The sequence below is a fragment of the Leptopilina heterotoma genome, unplaced genomic scaffold (assembly GCF_015476425.1).
Source record: "Leptopilina heterotoma isolate Lh14 unplaced genomic scaffold, ASM1547642v1 Lhet_112, whole genome shotgun sequence".
NCBI lineage: Eukaryota > Metazoa > Arthropoda > Insecta > Hymenoptera > Figitidae > Leptopilina > Leptopilina heterotoma.
Genome location: NW_025110831.1, coordinates 339,042 through 355,136, shown reverse-complemented (window position 1 = coordinate 355,136; position 16,095 = coordinate 339,042). Strand labels below are relative to the sequence as shown.

General features: G+C 23.5%; 2 protein-coding genes across 2 annotated transcripts in view; both read left to right on the top strand.

The window, feature by feature from the left end:
• Window positions 1-347: 347 nt before the first annotated feature.
• On the top strand, window positions 348-4,663 carry LOC122504863 (probable cytochrome P450 6a13). Its single transcript, XM_043616179.1, has 6 exons — window positions 348-880; window positions 1,040-1,339; window positions 2,242-2,456; window positions 2,906-3,127; window positions 3,334-3,585; window positions 4,446-4,663. Exons 1-6 carry the CDS (start codon window positions 474-476, stop codon window positions 4,607-4,609), a joined length of 1,560 nt encoding a protein of 519 aa, XP_043472114.1. The 5' UTR covers window positions 348-473; the 3' UTR covers window positions 4,610-4,663.
• Window positions 4,664-5,365: 702 nt separating this feature from the next.
• Window positions 5,366-16,095, top strand: part of LOC122504859 (phosphatidylinositol 4-phosphate 3-kinase C2 domain-containing subunit beta) — a 41,555-nt gene continuing 30,825 nt past the window's right edge. The window contains exons 1-4 of the mRNA XM_043616166.1: window positions 5,366-5,517; window positions 11,406-11,632; window positions 12,216-12,428; window positions 15,096-15,339. Coding sequence (XP_043472101.1) covers window positions 11,406-11,632; window positions 12,216-12,428; window positions 15,096-15,339 — 684 coding nt within the window. The 5' untranslated portion in view covers window positions 5,366-5,517. The remainder of the gene's footprint in view (window positions 5,518-11,405; window positions 11,633-12,215; window positions 12,429-15,095; window positions 15,340-16,095) is intronic.

Sequence of the window (16,095 nt, the reverse complement as noted above, 5' to 3'; positions counted from 1 at the left end):
CAATTAGTAATTTACATACGTTTTGCGAAACGTCATCGACCCAAGGTCTGAAAAGCATTTCTCGCTTCTTGTTAATTAGAAAAGTAATTTCACATACTTTTTTTAAATTAGCAATTTAAATTATTCTAAATCTTTTTTATTTCTAGTCTTTCAGTTCTTCTTGGGATTTCAAAATTTTACACTATAACTTATTTCAATCAAAATAATAAATGTTTATAGTTTTAAAAGAGGAATAAATTGATTATTAATTACTATGGAACATTAAAATAAATATAATAAAAATAGAAACAAAACAAAAAAAACAGAAATAAATAAACAAGAAAATATTGTCAAAAAAGAAAAATGATAAAATAAATAGTAAATTAACTATTATGATAATTATAAAATTTATATAATTTTTGGGAAATTAAATTAAAAACAATTAATATACGTATAAAAAAAGTGAAAAAAAATTCAAATAACTTGCAAACAAAATGTGGTTTATTTTGGAATTATTTTGGGATCCATTTTTTCTACTTGGAACATTATTGGCAACAATTTATTTGTTTTTCACCTCGACATTTGATTTTTGGTCAAAGAAAAATGTCCCCTTTCGTAAGCCAACGATATTTTTCGGTAATTTCAAAGAATTACTACTTTTCCGTAAATCCCAACCGGAAGGTATTTATGAAATTTACAACTGGTTCAAAAATGAAGATTATTTTGGTGTCTTTCGCGTTCGTACGCCAAGTTTAATTCTAAGAAATCCGGAATTAATAAAAAATGTATTTGTCAAAGATTTCGCGAATTTTTGTAATCGCGGAATTCCCGTTAATAATTCAAAGGATCCATTAGTGGGTCATTTGTTTAATCTCGAGGGTAAAAAATGGAAAGGTCTCAGGTAAGTTTCTCTTCTAGTATACTATTTACATTATTTTTCAATTACAAATTTTGAAATTACTAATAAATTATTTTTAAAATAGTTTTTTAACTATTGATTTATTACAATTTTTATTAATTTTGTCTAATTAGGAAAAATGAAATTTCTGTTTCTTTTCAGATCGAAATTAACACCGGCATTTTCGTCAAACAAAATAAAAAGAATGTTTTATCTTTTAACGGAATGTTCGGGGCAATTAGAAAAATTTATAGACAACGTTGTCGAGCAAGATGAATCGATTATCGATGTGCGTGAATTGGCTGCGAATTTTACGATTGACGTGATTGGAACATGTGCATTTGGAATACAAACGAACGCGATAAATTCAAAGGATTGTGAATTTAAACGAATGGCAAGGAAATTGTCGAAACCGAGCTATAAAACAACCATATGGCGAATGCTACGACCTGCATTACCCACGTAATTATTTATTTTTTTCTATCTTTTTTTTATGGGTCGAAAAAGAATTTCAAAACTTGAATTAATACTTGGCAAAATTATAGTTCTAGCCGAACCACGAATAGCACAAAATAAAATTCTGAAAATTAGGGGTTTCGCAAATTTTAACTTGCTTCTAAACTTGGCAATTTAAAAAATATTCTCTACCAAAGCATTTAGCTTATTTTTCGTTTCTAAACCACAATTTTTAAAATTCCATACAATATGACCCTCGTCTATTTATAAATTAAGAGATTCTGGGTTCAATTTGTATTAATCATTCTATATTCCGTCACCTTGAATTTAATTCTATTATTCATTTTCTTGGACCCTATTTTTTAAATGAAGAATTAATGTGCTTCTTGAAATAAATATTACGGGAAAGAGAAATCCATGTTATTTAAATACAAAAAATTGTAAAATGAAAAATAATTATAATTATGTAATTAATTTGATTTATGGTAAAACTTGGGAAACGATTTTAAATTTATTTTGGGAGCTTCGAAAGAATATCGATTCTTTATACACCAAATGGTCGATTGCATTTGTTTATTTTTTTTTTATTTCAATTTATCATGTTTGGAATTTACACTGAACAGTGTACTTTTTATTTACGATTTAGTTCTCTAAAGATAAACCCTATACTCTCCAACAGCACCTGAAAAAGAAGGAAAAATTTGTTTCAAAAAAATTCATAAATTTCAGTAAAAATTAATAACTAGTTGAAAAAAATTAAATCAATGACCACTCATTATTATTTATTTGTTAAATAATAATAATTACTCAAAATTATTATTTAATAAATAAATAAAAAATCACACATTATTATTTATTTGTGTAACGTTTAATTGCAGATCTTGTCAATTAAAAATTTTCTTTTCTAGTTTATTTAAAATTCTTGGGGTGCAAATAATTGATCCTGAAGTGACGAGATTTTTCAAGGACGTCGTGTCACAAGTGATCAAGCAAAGGGAGAATTTAGAAATAAAAAGACACGACTTTATGGACCTGTTGATCGAGTTGAAAAATAAGGGCACACTGGAAACCGAAAACGGAAGTAAACAAGTTCTCGATGACGATCAATTTACAAAAGAAATTGGTAACGTATTTTTTCTTTTATTATTTATTTCTATACTTTCGTAGAAAATAAAAGAAATAAATTTCACTAGTAAAATCCCATTGAAAAAAAAAAATTTGACATATGACTTTTTAAATGAAATAATCAATTTTTTTGATGCGAAAAGTAGAATGCGTCTATACACGATAAGATAATATTTATAAATTCGAGGAGTTTGTATTTTACGCAATTTTTTTTTTTTTTGAATGAACAATTCATTCAAAATAAAAGAAAGTAAATATTGGATGATATCAGTAAACTTTGGACAAATATAATTTAAAGTGAATATTGAAAATAGATTTAATAATGATAATAATAAAAATAACCTTTATTATTGTTATTTATCTATTTAATAAAAAATTAAACAAGGCCTTTAAATACGAATTTAAATACTTAAGTAAACAATTAATAATCACGTGGTAATATTTTAGAATTAGATGAAGATACAATAGCGGCACAAGCGTTTGTCTTTTTTGTCGCTGGCTATGATACGTCCGCTAATGTGATTGCTTTCTGCCTACATGAATTGGCACTAAATACCGAAATCCAAGAATTAACAAGACAAGATATTTTAGATTCTTTGGAAAAATTCGAAGGCAAATTGACTTATGACGCAATACAAGAAATGAAGTATCTCGACATGGTGGTTTCGGGTAAAATTATTATTATTATTACTATTTTTTTTAATATTATTTTTACTATTTTTACTATTAAAGATTATTTAACTAATTATTACTATTATTATTTTTATTATTATTTTATTATTACTATTGTTTTTTTTATGTCAATATTAATCATTAATATATATTAATAACTAATAAAATTGAGTTAAATTAAATTTAAATTTTCTTTTATATAGAAACTTTGAGAAAATATCCTCTGTCTTCTCTATTATCAAGAAAGTGCGAGAACCCATATAAAATTCCAGGCACCGAAGTTGAATTACCAGCAGGGATGAGGGTTATTATTCCAATTTATGGACTACATCACGATCCAAATTATTACCCGGATCCTGAAATTTTTTATCCCGAGAGATTTAATGAGGAGAATAAAAAGGCGAGACATCCCTTTGTTTACCTGCCATTTGGCGCTGGACCAAGGAATTGTATAGGTAATTATACGTTTCTTATTTTTTTTACAAATTATTACTTATATTATAAATAAATATTAAATTAATATCGTATAAGATTAAAATAAATAAATAAAAGAAAATATTTTTAAAAAGTATAAAAATATTTTTAACTTAATATTTTTAAAATAATATTTTATAATTATCGGTTAAAAATTTCATAATTATTATTGAGTTAATTATACAAATAATAGCTAAAGATAATTAATTTAATATTATTGAATTATAAAAATGTTAAAAATTCATAAACATTTTTTTAAAAATGAGCAAATTTTTTTTTAAATGTTGATTTTCATTGATAGGAAAAATAAGAAATAAATATCTGTTATTATAAATTTTAGACTTGATAAAATAGTAAAATTTCAATGTATATTAAAAATATTAAAAAATGATAAGTCAATATTTAAAAAATTATTATTGAATTAATTATTATTATATTATTAATTGAAATATAATTGATAATAATTCCTGAAAGGAGATAAATAATTGCGACGTTACGATAATTATTATTATTAATTATTTTGGTATAAATTTTTTCAAACAAATTCAAGTCATTTATTAAAAACTAATTAAAAACCCGTTTTAACAAAAAGCAAATATTATTAGATATTAATACTGTAATTTTGACTATTTAAAATTTATTTTTATTATTTTTTAAATTTATTTATTATTATTTTTTTTGCATAGAGATTATTTAAATAATTAAATAATAACTAAAAATTATCATAAATAGACCTTTTAAAAAAACAATTCCTTTTTCATAATTTTCCGTCTTAATTTTCGATTCACCCCAAAAAAATAAATTTTTAATTTTTCATGTGGCCTAAAATTAAATTCCTCAGGACAACGTTTTGCATTGTTACAAACAAAAGTGGGAATAATTACATTTCTTAGAAATCATCGAGTGGAACTTTGTGAAAAATCAGCAGTTCCGTTAATTTTTAGTCGTCGTAATTTTGTGACAAGTAGCGAAAAAGGTATTTGGTTGAAAATCGTTTCAACTTGAAAATTAATTTTTAAATTGAATTTCTATTTTTTATATAATTTTGTACTTAATTGACGCATTTTTTTTAATGGTTTATACCAATATATATAAATATAAATGTAGACTTTAATTAACAGTTGATTTGTAAAAAGAATTATTATGAAAACTGTATTATTATTTACTATTTAGTATAATTATAAACATTACAAATAAGGAAAATTTGTTCCCTAACCTCAAAATTTTTACCTTCTTCTTTATCACGAAATTGATATTGTTTTTCCCTCTATTCCTCTCCCTATTCCCGAATTATTTTAAATTTGATAATAAAGTTTGCTTTTTAATAAGTATTTAATTTAACAACTAATATAACAAATTTAATTTAATAAAAATAACTTTACAATTTTTCTTAAATTTTTAACGACAAATTGTAAATTGACAATTTTTGACGAAAATCTCGAATTGATTCGATTATCAACCCGGTCGGTAAAGTCGGTAACTAGTTACCACGGCAAAAATTTAACAATTAAAATAAATTAGAAATATTAATAATATAATAATTTTGTGATGATATTAATAGTAGTAGTGGTCCTAGTAGTAGGAGTAGTAATAGTATTAATAGAAATAATAATAATTATACTAGTTAAATAGAAATTACCATTTGGAATTTTGAAAATCGCGCGCGTCTTATCGATATGGTTCGATACCCACAAGTCGAGTAGTCGACTCGCGACAATTTCACGCAGTTGACGATTCAGTGTTAACTTCACTTCGTTTTTGTGGAATTGTTGACTCGTGTCGAACTGTAAAACGAAAATGTCACCTCTTTTATCATTATTATAACTGTTTCCCACCGCAATTAAACAATGTTTTAGTGTAATTCTCAAAATTATTAATTTGTCCTTTAAAATTTTTGTGGAAATAATGCCACGGTAAGTCGAATTTATGTTTGCTTCTTTTTTCCTTTCTCTCTTTCTCTTTCTTGTCTCTCTGCCTTTGGCAATATTATACATACATTTATATACACATACACAAATAACAGTGTTCTGTCACGAGGATGAGAGAGCAGACTGTTGGCTGATTCTTGATTATATTAATAAACGCGTATGAATGACAGAAGGCGCTATTTTATCGCATTATTATCTTTGATAGCGGAAGTCTTGTTTTGCTTATATATATATCTATACACTGTGCGTTAACAATGATAATAAATTCTCTATATCTATATATATGTATATAAATATATGACTATTTTTGTAGTATTGTGGTGTGTATATATATAGATATAGAGTTGAGAATAATTGTTTGGTGTCTTGCTCCGAAAGTTACGAAGGTTAAAGTTGTTTTCGTGTCTTTTTTATTGGAAAAAATGAATTTTTTTCCTCCAAAAAAATGATATTTTGCTTATCGTTATTTATACGTCAAATTTCTTTCGATTGACTTTTAATAGTGTTTACTCGTATTTTAGTTCAAATATTTACTTTTTAAAGAATATAAATATAGTTTTACTGCATCTGTCAATTTTTTTTACCGAGGAAATCAAAAATTAAAATTATCAAATTGAAAACGAAGTGTCTATACGTCCGGCTAGTCGGACGAAATATTTCGTCTAAACGTCCGGATATACGGACATATAGCTCCCAAAATATTTCATCCGGCTATTTACTATATGTACTGGTGATGAGCGTTTGACAGTATCCGGATAAAATAATGAACTTTATAATTCGTCCGTCTATTAGATTTTTACAAGTATAACATATTCCTTGAATGTTTTTGACATTTTTAGGTTATGAATTTTAAAATTAATTTGATAACTAAATGCGAAAACATAATATGCATAATAATAGTAATAACAATTATAATTATTGTCATTCTATAATTATTATATTAATTTTTTGCTTTTTTATAAATATTTACAAAAAATATTTTATAATATATATTTTTTTTAGATAAATAAACATCAAAAAATATTCTATGCAGAGTTTACAAGCACATATTTGTTAAATAAATAATGTAAATAGAAGACTAACATTTATTTATGTATATATCTTTTTTTATTTATTTATTTAAAAAATGTCTATAAATTAAGAATACAATATTTTTTGAAGATTGTAAGTCTTAAAAAAATTATTGTTCACAAAAATATTTTGGGACGCCTGTATATTTTCGAAATTTAAAAAGTTCTAATCGTAGTTTTATCCATTTAAAAAGTTTTAAATGTTAATAAAGTGAGTTTATCATAGAATTTATTTTTCAGCAAATAAGCAAATTATCCGATTCGCATTTACTAAATAATATAATTTATTTAAGGGTAACACCATTCTAGAGCCAGAAAAAGAGACCTATATTTTTGATGGTTTATTTTGAGAAAATGAAAAATAGAATTGGATTTCTTTTTGGAGAATTTATTAATTATACATATTGAAGTGTGGAAATTTTTTTTTAAATTATATAACAAAATGGCGGCGATAAATTTCATATTCAAAATCGACTATTTTTTATGGCCGAAAAGGTTTCTTGAAAAGTTTAAGTCCTGGAACAAAAAGTAAAGAAATTTTACAAACTAAATACTATAAACTTTGGAACTACATACAGATTTTTTAATTTGATGTAAACTTTATTTTTTTAAACAATTTACTTTTTATTACTCTTAGGCAAAAAATCGATTATTGTACTCAAAAAGTGCACGATTTTTACAAAAATTGATATATAAAAAACCCTTATGCACTTCCAAAGTTTACATGGAGAAAAATATAAAGTAACTTTTACTACTTTCATAGTAAAAAATTTACCGGAAATTTTTTACTATAAAAGTAGTAAAAGTTATTTTATATTTTTCTCCGTGTATATTATATACATCATGAAATTTCTTTGTTTTCTGTTCCAGGACTTAAACTTTTCAAAAAATCTTTCCGGACGTTTTGTTAAAAAAAAGATTAGTCGATTGTTACTATAAAATTTATCGTCGCCATTTTGTTATAAAATTTAAAATAAAAATTTTTTTCTACACTTCAATATGTATTTAACAAACCCTCCAAAAAGATAACCTATTCCTTTTTTCATTTTCCCAAAACAAATCATCAAAAATTGGTCTTCTTTTCTGCCTCTAGAGTGGTGTTAACCCTTGAATAAAATAATTTTTTTGAAGAAGAGTAATAGTTCTATATAAATGTTACAGTTACTATAAAAGTTTAACCAAAATCATAATGTTGAATAATTTGAAACCCGTGTAATCCTGAAGAAGATGAAAATTCAACTGGTAAAATTGTTATATATATTCTATATTACCTAGTTGTCATTAATTCAAATGCTGAATTTTTCAAAAGGTAAGTTATTAAAATATTTATGATATGCAAAATTTTATTTTCTCAAACCTTTATGAACTCAAATGTCCATAAAATATATTTTTTAATATTATTTTATAAATGTCATTTGATAGAATGTTTACTGTAGCAAATGTTAATTGCAAATATTGTTTTTATACTCGAATAACCAATTTTACAATGTTAAAGAATTGACTATTCTTCATTATAAAATATTATAGTCAATTATTGTAATAATAATTGGTAGTCAATTTTTTTAGATTAAAATTCCATTTGGATTTTTTAACATTGTAAAAGTGGTAATTCGAGTATAAAAACATTATTTGCAATTAACATTTGTTACAGTAAACATTATGTCATATGACATTTTTATAAACATTAAAAAATATATTTTATGGTAATTTGAGTTAATAATGGTTCGAGAAAATAAAGTTTTGCATAACATAAATATTTTAATAAGTTACCTTTTGAAAAATTCAGCATTTGAATAAATGGCAACTAGATAATATAAAATATATAACAATTTTACCAGTTGAATTATTATTTATATTATATTAATATACTATAATTACTATTACTATAATTATATAATTATAGTAACTGTAAAATTTATATAGAACTATTAATCTTCTTCAAAAAAATTATTTTATTTAAATAAATTATATTTTATTACATATAGACTTAACATATTAATGGCAGAAGTCATTTAAAAAAGTCCAAGAGGATTCAAGGCGGGGAAAGAAGTGGTTTTCATTTTTTTGTCACGAATTTTCCAAAATAACCCCGAATTTCAAGTAAATTGCTAATTCCTCACTTTGGAAGCAATTTTTTTATAGTTATTTATTTTAATATCAGTGGCCATTTAAAAAAATTCCTAAGCGGTTCCAAATCGGGGAAAGAAGTGATTTTGAATTTTTTGTGGCACGGATTTTCCAAAAATCTCTGATCTTCTGATAATAATTTATTTTAATGTCAGAAGCCATTTAAAAAAAATCCAAAAGGATCCAAGTCGGGAAAAGTAGTGATTTTTGTTTTTTAATTGTAATTCCGGGATTTTTGGAAAATCTACGACAAAAAATACAAAATCACTGCTTTTCCCGCCTTAGATCCTCTTAAAATCTTTTTTAAATGGCTTCTGATATTAAAATAAATAATTATCAAAAGAAAAAAATTGCTTCCAAGTCAAGAAAATTAATTAAACTAAATAATTAAAATAAATTAACAACTTACTTGAAATTTCAGAATTTTTGGAAAATCTGTGACAAAAAAAATTCAAATTCACTGCATTCCCTGCTTTATATCCTTTTGAAATATTTTCTAAATGGTTTCTGACATTAAAATAGATAATCGTCAAAAGAAAAAAATTGCTTTCAAGGCAGAGAAACATTTTTTCGTTGAATCAACATTGTTAACTTCAGTTTCATTTTTACTATATACAAATAAAATTCCTTTCATTAATTTATCGGGACGTTTTAGACTCTAAATATTTTATCCGGCTGACCGGCTTCAGTTATTATTTTACTAGCCGGACGTTTAGACTCAGCTGTGTTATGCAGCAAAACGTCCGGCTAGACAGTATCCGGACGAATTTATTACGTCCGGCTATCAGTACCCGGACAAATTTTTTTATCCGGCTAGTCGGACGTATAGACGCAGTGAATTGAAAATAATTATTGTCGTCACTTTTTACAAAATTAAAGTGGAATGTTGAGCAAGACTTTATTATTTCTTTTTTGAACGTGTATTTTGCAATTATGTTTTTCATTTTTTAATTGCAGCGCATGCTATTATTGTTTATCAAACATTTTTTCGTGTTATTTTGCACTTATCGAGAATTTGTGATTGTAGTAATTTTTCATTAACGGGACCAACTTTTTCAATTACAAATTTTTTATTAGGTATTTATTCTTATTATTACTATTCTTATTGTTATTATATTATTATTATTACAACTTTTTTTAGGTTAGGAAAACTGTCAATTAAGATTATTAATTACATTATTATTATTATTATTATCATCATTAATAAAGTGAAAAAGAAATATAATAGAAATGAACAAAAATTGATCAGTAATTAAAGTGTTATGTGTGTGAATTTAGATTTAATTAAGGAAATTGTAAAATACTGTAGACTGTAAAAATCGAAAGCATCGAAAGTTATTTGTCCGAAACCCAAAGATGTTTTATTTATTTATTATCTAATATTAACAATTAAATTATAATTAATTTTTAGTGAAATTTAAATAATTAAAATTATCATTTTAAAGAGTAAATTAAAAAACTATTCAATATAAAAGTGAAAGTAAATTTTACGAATATTTTTAGGTTAGGAAAACTACTTTGTTAATTAAATCACTGATTCTTAATTGCAAAATCGACAAAGTTGAAAATTGCGTCTCTATTTTATTTATTAACAAAATTGCTTCGTAATCATTTTCTCAATTATAAAAGTTTACTAAGAATGATGAAAATATAACTATAAATCAAATTTTTATTTATTTTTCAAGACTTTAATATTGAGAAATTCTTTTTTAATTTTTTATTTCGTTGGACGTTTAAAAAATTGTTTTCTACTTATTTATTTTGCAAGTCGCGTAAAAAAATTATTTTCTTTATTTTCTAAGACGTTTAAAAATTCTGTTTATTTTCGAAGACTTAAAAAATATTTTTTATTTATTTTGTAAGACTTTAAAATTTAAAAAAATTTTTTTCAAGACGTTTAAAATTAAAAATTACTTTTTTGTATTTATTTAAATTTATTTTGTTTTCAGACTAAACAAAATTTGTTTTTTTATTACAAAAATATTGTAATTTGATAAAAAAATCGATAAATATGATAAATTAATAATTACTATAGTGAAAATAATAAATTAAACGTTTTGATAAATAGTTATAAAGATACTTGGTATAATTGCTGTTACAAATTTTCTCGAATGACAGGAACGTAATTCTTAATTGGTCTTCTTTCATTAAATTTCCATACAATGGCTTTGATTGTTTGAGTTTTTCGATAAAATGTTAATAATAAACACATGTTTTATGCATTTTCTTTTTAAACGTCACACTCGACTTGAAAGAAATTCACTGCGATGATTTATAAATGAAGTTTACATTATTTATTTATAACATTTTTCACATCTCTTCTTAATCACAACACATTCTTCTTTTCAATCTCTTTTTTCCTTCTTTCTCTTACATTTCTTTTCTGGAAATGAAATCGTATTTTAAAATTTTTTAAATAACAGGAAAAAGACGAAAAAATTAAAAAACAAAGAAACGAAATTAAAAGAAAATAATTTTTGAAAATTAAAAAAATTCTTTCTTAAAGAGAGAAATTGAAGTGAAAAAATATATTTAATTAATAAATACGATTTCACTGATTAGAAAAGAAAAAAAAATATATCTAGAGAGAAAGATTTGTACATTTTTGCACTTTGATAAAGAAAAAATTCTTGTGAAATTATTGATAATAATTATTTAATTAATTTTCATTGGCAGATGTCGAGTTATGGGAGAAATCACACTCAGAAATCGGCGATGATCGATTATGAGCGTCAATTTCAAGAGGACTTGGAACGTGCACAAGCATTAAGCTTGGAGAGTTTGGCACTGGAAAAATTTCGTCTACAAAAACAACAAAATCAGTGTGACAATAATATTCAACAGTCTTGCGCCTCGAGAAGTGACACTAATTCAATTAGTGAAGCCGATGGAACTGTAGAGAAGTAAGATTTTTTTTTCTAATACTCACCAGTTTTTTTTTTATTTTTTTAAATATTTTATAATGAATTAAAGAAAAAATTGAATTGTTTCGTGAAATTTTTATTGAAAATAATTGAATTTTTGCAAAAATTTTACTATTTAAAAAAATAATTAAATTGTTTCGAATGATTTATTAAAAGTTGAGAAAATAATTGAATTTTTTCAAAAAATATTATTAAAATTTTTTTAATGAAATTCTATTTCTATTTTTTCATGAAATTTTATTAAAATTGTATTAAAATTAAAAATAATTGAAATTTTTCGTAAAATTTATTAAAAGTTTAGAAAATAATTGAATTGTATTTTGCACTTCCGAAAAACATTTTAAAGAATTAAAATTGAAATTTTATATAATTTCATTGAAATAAATTTTATAAAATTTGAAATCTGTTTAAAAATTGTTGTATTAAGTAAAATTAGAAAAACGAGTTAATTTTGCAATAAATGTTCGAGGAGTAAAAATTGCGTAATTATTTTAATTTAAGTCTTCTGTTTTTTATGTTAATTATAATTGTATATTAATTGAGTGATATAATTATTTTGCAGAAGTCAACATAGAAGTCGACCTAGACCTGGTGCTTATAATTCAGGTCAATCGCGCAATGGTGTTATTATTGTGCCGCCTCCACCAATTCCAGGTAGAAGAAATTCAACAAATTCGGCCGTGAAAAATCAAGGAGTCGATTTAATTAATTTTACGAGTCCTGTTAAACAGGATTCATTAGCTGAATATTGTACAGCACCACCAGTTGTTCCACCGTAAGTAACTTTTTATTTTTACTACTGTGATTGGACAGATAAAAATTATCCGTACGGGAATGTCTGTATTTTTTTTTTGAGAATTTCCAATACATTAAATTCGCTAATACTGTAAATCAAAAAACTATTCTCAAAAATTATAATCAAATTCTTTAAAATGATTCAATTATTTTCAAAAAATATTTGAAATTCAATTATTTTTAATATCTAGTATTTTCAGCAAATTTCGCAAAAAAATTCAATTATTTAAAAGAAATTGATAAAATAATTCATCCAAAATTCAATTATTATCGTAAATAATAAAATCCCCACAGGAATTCAATTAATTTAGAATAGCATTTTCAAATAAAATTTCGAAAAATCAATTATTTAACAAAATTTTTATACAATTCTTCACAATAATTAAATGACTTTTATTAATAATATCATTTTTCATAAAAATTCAATTTTTTAAAAAAATTTTGATAAAATTCACTGCAAAAATTCAATTATTTTCATAAATAATAAAACTCATCGAAGAATTTCAATTATTTTTAATACTATTTTAAACTAATTAATCGAGAAATTGAATTATTAAATTTTTTTGAAATAATTCAATTATTCTTTTAGATTTCAATAAAATTCTTCCCAAGAATTCAATTATTTACATAATTAATTCTTCGAAAGAATTCAATTATTTACATATAAATAATTCTTCGAAAGAATTCAATTGTCGATAAATAACAAAGTTATTCCCGAAAATTCAATTATTTTGAGGAATTTTAATAAAATTCTTTGCAAAATTCAATTATTTTCATAAATAACAAAGAATTCAATTATTTTAAAAAATTCTAATAAAATCGTTTGTAAGAATTCAATTATTCTCAAAAATTTTAATAGATTTCATTGTAAAATTTAATTATTTTTAAAAAATTTTGGCAATTCAATGATTTTCAATATCTACTATTTTTTAAAAAATTACCAAACAGAATTTAATTATGAATTTAAAAATTTTTTTGTAAAAACTTCGTAAAAATTCAATTCTTTTCATAGATAAGAAAAATTTCTCAGGAATTCAATTATTTAAATTAGAATTTTTATTAAATTAGTCGAAAGAAATCAATTATTTAAAAACTTTTTAAAAATTCTTCGCAAGAATTAAATTATTTTTATAAATATTTAAATTCTTTCATGAATAATAAAATTCGTTGCAGAATTTTTGTCAGTTTTTTGAAAAAAATTTGTTAAAAATAATATGTTGTATTTTAAGAAATTCGGTTTTTCAAATTTTTGATAATTTTAAATTTTTTACCAAATGGTGGAGACTATGAAATAAGTAAAGTGTTTTTAAGAGCCCAAAAATATTAAAGCTTAATGCCTTAAAATAGAACAAAAAATGTTGCATTTTAAGAAATTCAGTTTTTCGAGTATTTGATAATTTTTAAAAAATTAAAATTTTTAACCAAAGGTTGAAGATTATTAATTAAGTAAAGTATTTTTCAAGAGCCCAAAAATAATGAAGCTAAATGCGTTCTAAAAGAAGAAAAAATGTTGAATTTTAAGAAATTCGGTTTTTTGAATTTTTTCGATTTTTTGATAATTTTAGATTTTTTGCCAAACAGTAGAGACTTTTAAATAAGTAAAGTATTTTTCAAGAGCCAAAATATAATGAAGCTAAAAGCGATCTAAAAGAAGAAAAATGTTGAATTTTAAGATATTCGGTTTTTTGAATTTTTTCGATTTTTTGATAATTTTCGATTTTTTGCCAAACAGTGGAGACTTTTAAATAAGTAAAGTATTTTTCAAGAGCACAAAAATAATGAAGCTAAATGCGATCTAAAAGAAGAAAAAATGTTGATTTTTAAGAAATTCGGATTTTTGAATTTTTTCGATTTTTTGATAATTTTTGATTTTTTACCAAAGAGTGGAGGCTTTTAAATAAGTAAAGTATTTTTCAAGAGCACAAAAATAATGAAGCTAAATGCGATCTAAAAGAAGAAAAAATGTTGAATTTTAAGAAATTCGGATTTTTGAATTTTTTCGATTTTTTGATTTTTTACCAAAGAGTGGAGACTTTTAAATAAGTAAAGTATTTTTCAAGAGCACAAAAATAATGAAGCTAAATGCGATCTAAAAGAAGAAAAAATGTTGATTTTTAAGAAATTCGGATTTTTGAATTTTTTCGATTTTTTGATAATTTTTGATTTTTTGCCAAACAGTGGAGACTTTTAAATAAGTAAAGTATTTTTCAAGAGCACAAAAATAATGAAGCTAAATGCGATCTAAAAGAAGAAAAAATGTTGAATTTTAACAAATTCGGTTTTTTGAATTTTTTCGATTTTTTGATAATTTTAGATTTTTTACCAAAGAGTGGAGATTATTAAATAAGTAAAGTATTTTTCAAGAGCCCAAATATAGTGAAGCTAAATGCCATAAAAAAGAATAAAAAATGTTGAATTTTTAGAAATTCGGTTTTTCGAAATGTTTAATTATAATTTTTAAATTAATGTAGAGTGAATTGATTATTTTATTTTTGTTGTTGCTTTATTTTTATAGGTAAATAATTAATGTATCTAGAGTAGTGAAAGTAATGAATTTTACAAGATAATAATTGTAAAATCAATAATTTTAAAGATATGTACTAATAAGATAATAATAATGATAATAATAATTATTATTATTTTAAAGAAAAGCGCCAGTGGAACCAAAATGGGATACACATCCGGCATTGTTGAGGAGGCCGTCGAGAGTGTCTAGAAGTAATAGTTCGGCAGCCGCTTATCAACCGCGGGACTTTCGTTATCAGTCACCATCGCCGGCGCCAGGATCGAAAGCATCCACAGCGCCATGTACTCCAGGTACGCCAGGAATCAGTCCCGTCATGTCCAGAGCGACAAGCGTTTCCAATAATGTTTCTGAGCCAATTCCACAGGTAATTTCACAAAAATTTTTTATTATGCAATAAAAATAGAAAAAAAAACGAAAAAAATATGAAAAGTAAAGTCAGAATGTATTTAAATATTTTTTTAAATTCTTCATAATTAAATAAAAATAAAAAGAGAACGAAGAAAGTAGAAAACGTAAAGTTAAATGTATAAATATTTTCTTATAAAATTCATTAAATTGAATAAATTCAATTTTATTAGATTCGAAATTTTTAGTTAAATTAAATAATACGTTTAATTTTAGTTAACTGAAATTAATATTAATTAATAATGCAATTAATATTTTTTTTCTTTCTTATATAGAAAATCTAATAATTTTCTTCCGTGTGTTAAATAATTAATGACAAATTTTTATTTTAGCCCGCTTGGAATTTCAATACTTTTACAAATTATTTCTTCATGCAGGTATTTTTCACTTTAGAGGAGTAGTTGAAAAATTCTAACAATTTTTACACAATTTTTCCCTTTTCTTGGCATTTAGAAAACAAATTTTCTTTTTTTTTGAAATAGTTGCGCCTCTGTTAATTAGAGCGACAATAGAATTTTTTTGTTTTTAATTATCAAAAAGTGTCTTCTATCCTTTTTCGTGTGCACTTTCTTTTTACGACCAAAAAAAGGATAAACAAAAAACCAATTTGTTTCCTTATTCTGATTTTTTAGTCTCTAATTTAATTATTCGTTGGAATAAAATTATTCTTTTTTGTTTCGACTTTTTTAATTATAATCATTTCAAGAAAAGAAGT

What these genes read in the sequence shown, in the direction of transcription:
- LOC122504863 (XM_043616179.1), top strand. Translation starts at nt 474, where the DNA reads ATGTGGTTTATTTTGGAATTATTTTGGGATCCATTTTTTCTACTTGGA. An exon ending in TCTCGACATGGTGGTTTCGG is followed by an intron (nt 3,128 to 3,333) that starts GTAAAATTATTA and finishes TCTTTTATATAG; the next exon opens with AAACTTTGAGAAAATATCCT. An exon ending in TGGACCAAGGAATTGTATAG is followed by an intron (nt 3,586 to 4,445) that starts GTAATTATACGT and finishes TAAATTCCTCAG; the next exon opens with GACAACGTTTTGCATTGTTA.